General features: G+C 39.4%; 1 protein-coding gene across 1 annotated transcript; it reads right to left on the reverse strand.

The window, feature by feature from the left end:
* Positions 1 to 337: 337 nt before the first annotated feature.
* On the reverse strand, positions 338 to 1,043 carry LOC123501621 (early nodulin-11-like). The gene is made up of 2 exons (XM_045250577.1): positions 997 to 1,043; positions 338 to 713 (listed from the first exon to the last, which is right to left on the reverse strand). Exons 1-2 carry the CDS (start codon positions 1,041 to 1,043, stop codon positions 338 to 340), a joined length of 423 nt encoding a protein of 140 aa, XP_045106512.1.
* Between the last annotated feature and the right edge of the window lie 3,957 nt (positions 1,044 to 5,000).

A 5,000-nucleotide genomic window follows, 5' to 3' on the forward strand; every position in this document is an offset into this window, starting at 1 on the left:
AAAAATTTTTGAGAGAGGGGCTGAGAATTAAATTTTTCAAAAGAGGGGGCTGAGAATTAAATTTTTTGAGAGAGGGGCTGAGAATTAAAATTTTCAAAAGAGGGGCTGAGAATTAAATTTTTCAAAAGAGGGGCTGAGAATAAAAATTTTTGAGAGAGGGGGCTGAGAATTAATTTTTCAAAGAGGGGCTGAGAATTAAATTTTTTGAGAGGGGCTGAGAATTAAATTTTTCAAGGGAGGGGCTGTTGAGAATTAATCTTAGCAGAGGGGGCGCATCCATTTTCTATTTTAAGAGGGGGCGGGGTTATACTAAATCAAAATGAAGAATACACACACTTTATTCATAACGATTCATACAATAACGACACAGAAAAAGGGGGCGAGGGGGTCGTTCAGGGGTCGTTTCTGGGGGTCGTTTCTGGGGGTCGTTTCTGGGGTGGGGATCGTTCAGTAGGGGTCGTTCAGGGAAGGGGGCGTTCAGGTGGTCGTTCTCGGGGTCGTTTCTGGTTGGGGATCGTTCAGGGGTCGTTTCTAAGAGGGGTCGTTTCTGGGGAGGTAGTTCCTGAGGATGTCGTTTCTGGGGGTCGTTCAGGGGGTCGTTTTGGGAGGGTCGTTTCTCGGGGTAGTCGTTCAGTGGGGTCGTTTTGGCGGGGTCGTTTCTGGGGTCGTTTTGGGAGGGTGTCGTTTGGGGTAGTCGTTTCTGGGGGTCGTTCCTTGTGGGGGGTATTTTAGGGTCATTAGAGAAAGAGAGTTTATGAAGAATTTAGATTTTATAGGGGTCGTTTTTGGGGAGGGGTCGTATCTAGGAGAGGGGTCGTTTTAGGGGTCTGGGGTGAAAGGGGAAAGGGTCGTTTTTGGGGGTCTTTTTTTGGGAAGGGTCGTTTTTAAGGGGGTCGTGGGAAGGAAAGGGGTCGTTTTTGTAGGGGTCGTTTTGGATGGGGTCATTTTGGATGGGGTCGTTTCTGAGGGGGTCGTTTTAAAATGGGGTCGTTTTACTGAAAGTTGGAGAGGGTGGTGTTTAAGGGGTCTTTGGTGGTCGTCATAATTTTGGGGTCGTCATAAAAGGGGGTCTTTTAAGGGGTCTTTTAAGGGGTCTTTTTAAGGAGGGTCTTTTTAAGGGGGTCATTTTAAGGGGGTCTTTTCAGGGGGTCATTTTCAGGGTCTTTTAAGGGGTCTTTTAAGGGGTCTTTTAAGGGGTCTTTTAAGGGGGGTCTTTTAAGGGGGGTCTTTTTAAGGGGGGTCTTTTTGGGGCAATTTTTGAGACTTTGTGTTTTAGGGTCTTAATAGGAGAGGCCTCAAAACTTCCAACTTCCTACGACTTCAATTACGACTTCAATACGACTTCAAACTTCCCACGACTTCAAACTTCCCACGACTTCAAACTTCCCACGACCTCAAACTTCTCACGACTTCAAACTTCTCACGACCTCAAACTTCCCACGACCTCAATTACGACTTCAAACTTCCCACGACGTCAAACTTCCCACGACTTCAAACTTCCCACGACTTCAAACTTCCCACGACCTCAAACTTCCCACGACTTCAAACTTCCCACGACCTCAAACTTCCCACGACCTCAATTACGACTTCAAACTTCCCACGACCTCAAACTTCTCACGACCTCAAACTTCCCACGACCTCAAACTTCCCACGACCTCAATTACGACTTCAAACTTCCCACGACCTCAAACTTCCCACGACCTCAAACTTCCCACGACTTCAAACTTCCCACAACTTCAAACTTCCCACGACTTCACACTTCCCACGACCTCAATTACGACTTCAAACTTCTCACGACCTCAAACTTCTCACGACCTCAAACTTCCCACGACCTCAAACTTCCCACGGCTTCAAACTTCCCACGACCTCAAACTTCTCTAAAAGCACCATTATTACCATTTATATATTAATTCACCATTAATTTTCCATTTTTCTGAGCTCTGGGTGCCATTAGATCCTTTTACTTACATTAGAAAGCTTCTATGGAGGTTAGAAGGTTAATGGGTTATTATCACCATTTATATATTAATTCACCATTATTATTATTTTTATTTTTCCATTATATTTCCTCGTATTTCCAGACCAGTTGTCTCTAAACACCATTATTAGTGTGTGTCCATTAATTCACCATTTCCAGTTCATACCATTATTTCCCATTATTTTGCTGTGCTATTTCTTTGTATCTGCTTGGTCATAGTCTCAAAACATGTGGTGTGGTGTGGTGTGTGTGGTGTGTGTGGTGTGGTGTGTGGTGTGGTGTGGTGTGGTGTGGTGTGTGGTGTGGTGTGGTGTGGTGTGGTGTGGTGTGGTGTGTGTGGTGTGGTGTGGTGTGTGGTGTGGTGTGTGGTGTGGTGTGGTGTGGTGTGTGGTGGTGTGTGTGGTGTGGTGTGTGTGTGGTGTGGTGAATATGGCAACTGCAGAGAAGGTTTGAATGCAATATCTAGTGAATATGGCAACTTTAGAGGGGTTTGAATGTGACATCTAGTGGATATGGCAACACAGAGGATTTGAATGCAATATCTAGTGAATATGGCAACTGTAGAGGGAGTTTGAGAGACATTTGGTGAATATGGCAACGCAGAGGGGGTTTGAATGCAATATCTAATAAATATGGCAACTTCAGAGGGGTTTGAGTACAATATCTAATAAATATGGCAACTTCAGAGGGGTTTAAATGCCATATCTAGTGAATATGGCAACACAGAGGGAATTTAATGCGATTTTTAGTGAATATGGCAACACAGAGGGAATTTAATGCGATTTTTAGTGAATATGGCAACGCAGAGGGGATTTGAATGCAATATCTAGTGAATATGGCAACACAGAGGGGATTTGAATGTGACATCTAGTGGATATGGCAACACAGAGGGGATTTGAATGCAATATCTAGTGAATATGGCAACACAGAGGGGGTTTGAATGCAATATCTAGTGAATATGGCAACGCAGAGAGGTTTAAATGCAATATCTAGTGAATATGGCAACTTTAGAGGGGTTTGAATGCAATATCTAGTGAATATGGCAACACAGAGGGAATTTAATGCGATTTTTAGTGAATATGGCAACGCAGAGGGAATTTGAGCTTTGTCTTATTAGTGAAGGTCTTGCCACGATACCTCGAGACTATGGCAACTACAGAGGGTGTTTGGGTCCTCTCCTATTAGTTAAAGGGTCTTCTTATTAGGGGGGTCGTTAAGGGGGCTGATTTAAAGGTCGTTGTTATTTCAAGGTCAAAAATTTGTTAGAAATATTTAACAGGGAATTTTTGCGATTTTTTGGGTGTTTTAGGGAAATTTTTTATTTTAGGGAAATTTTGGGGTTTCTAGGAAATTCTTGGGGTTTTTATTTTTTAGGGATGTTTTGAGGATTGTTAGGGAAATTTTTTGGGTTTTTTAGGGAAATTTCAAAGATTGTCAAGGAAATATTTTGAGTTTTTTAGGGAAATTTTGAGGATTGTCAGGGAAATATTTTGAGTTTTTTAGGGAAATTTCAAGGATTGTCAAGGAAATATTTTGGGTTTTTTAGGGAAATTTTGAGGATTGTCAGGAAATATTTCGGGTTTTTTAGGGAAATTTCAAAGATTGTCAGGAAAATATTTTGTGTTTTTAGGGAAATTTTGACTATCAGGAAAAATTTTGAGTTTTTAAGGGAAACCGGAAAATTTTTAAGGTTATTTCAATTTTTTTAGGGAAATATTCAGTTTTCCAAAATTTCCAGGGAAAATTTGTCTTGTGTGTTTAGGGATATTTTTTAAAACATTTTTACGGATATTTAGGGAAATTACTTTTTTTCAAGAGGTTAACAATACATCATCATCATCATCAGCATCATCACCATCATTTATCAGCGAAGAAAAGGGAAATTACATATATATAACTGCTCACAAAAATTACCTCAATGATAAGTATGTAATTCAAATTTTTCGATCATTATTTCGAGCTAAGTAATTATTCCTTCTCGATTTTGGTGTAATTTTCGGGAGCAATTACATAGATTACATATAGTTTGATTGCTCTTTTTAATACTGATACAACTATAAGTAATTTAATATATATATATACGAGAAATATAAAGATTTTTACCTATTTTGTTTTATTCAGAAAGACTTCATAGCTGGAGGAGGAGGAGGAGGAGGAGGAGGAGGAGGAGGAGGAGGAGGAGGAGGAGGAGGAGGAGGAGGAAAATTTTTAGAAAGGAGGAAGAAAATGAAGGAAAAGAGGAAATAGAGGAGGAGGAGGAGGAGGAGGAGGAGGAGGAGGAGGAGGAGGAGGAGGGTTATAGAGATAATACTGATAAAACTTAAAATTATATATATTTATAATTTATAGTGCATTCAAAATAATAATAATAATAATAATAATAATAATAATAATAATAATAAGATAGACGAAAATCTCTCTCTCTCTCTCTCTCTCTCTCTCTCTCTCTCTCTCTCTCTCTCACAAGCAAAAAAATAATAATAATAATAATAATAATAATAATAATAATAATAATAATAATAATTAGAATAACATACATAACTAAGTAATTATATATATGTAATCAAAATTCCCTGACAAATTCTTTTTTTCTTCACTCATTCACCTCCCTCCTCCTCCTCCTCCTCCTCCTCCTCCTCCTCCTCCTCCTCCTCCTCCTCCTCCATTATTAACATTTAACAAAACAAGAGAGGAGGAGGAGGAGGAGAAAAAGGAGAAGAAGAAGGAGAAGAAAAAGGAGAAAGAAGGAGGAGGAGGAGGAGGAGGAGGAGGAGGAGGAGGAGGAGGAGGAGGAGGAGGAGGAAAACACACACACACACACACACACACACATTCAACATTAAACAATAAATTAATGCTTTTTATTATTATTTTTATTATTTTTGTTATATATATGTAACTTTGTTGGGAGGGGAATGAATTACATATAAAGGATTACTAAAAAGAATTGAACCTCGATTATTTGGTGTTATTATTGTTATTTTAAATTATTTTTTTCAATTTTCATTTTTTTTTCATTTGA

Source organism: Portunus trituberculatus, chromosome 2, assembly GCF_017591435.1.
Source record: "Portunus trituberculatus isolate SZX2019 chromosome 2, ASM1759143v1, whole genome shotgun sequence".
Lineage (NCBI taxonomy): Eukaryota > Metazoa > Arthropoda > Malacostraca > Decapoda > Portunidae > Portunus > Portunus trituberculatus.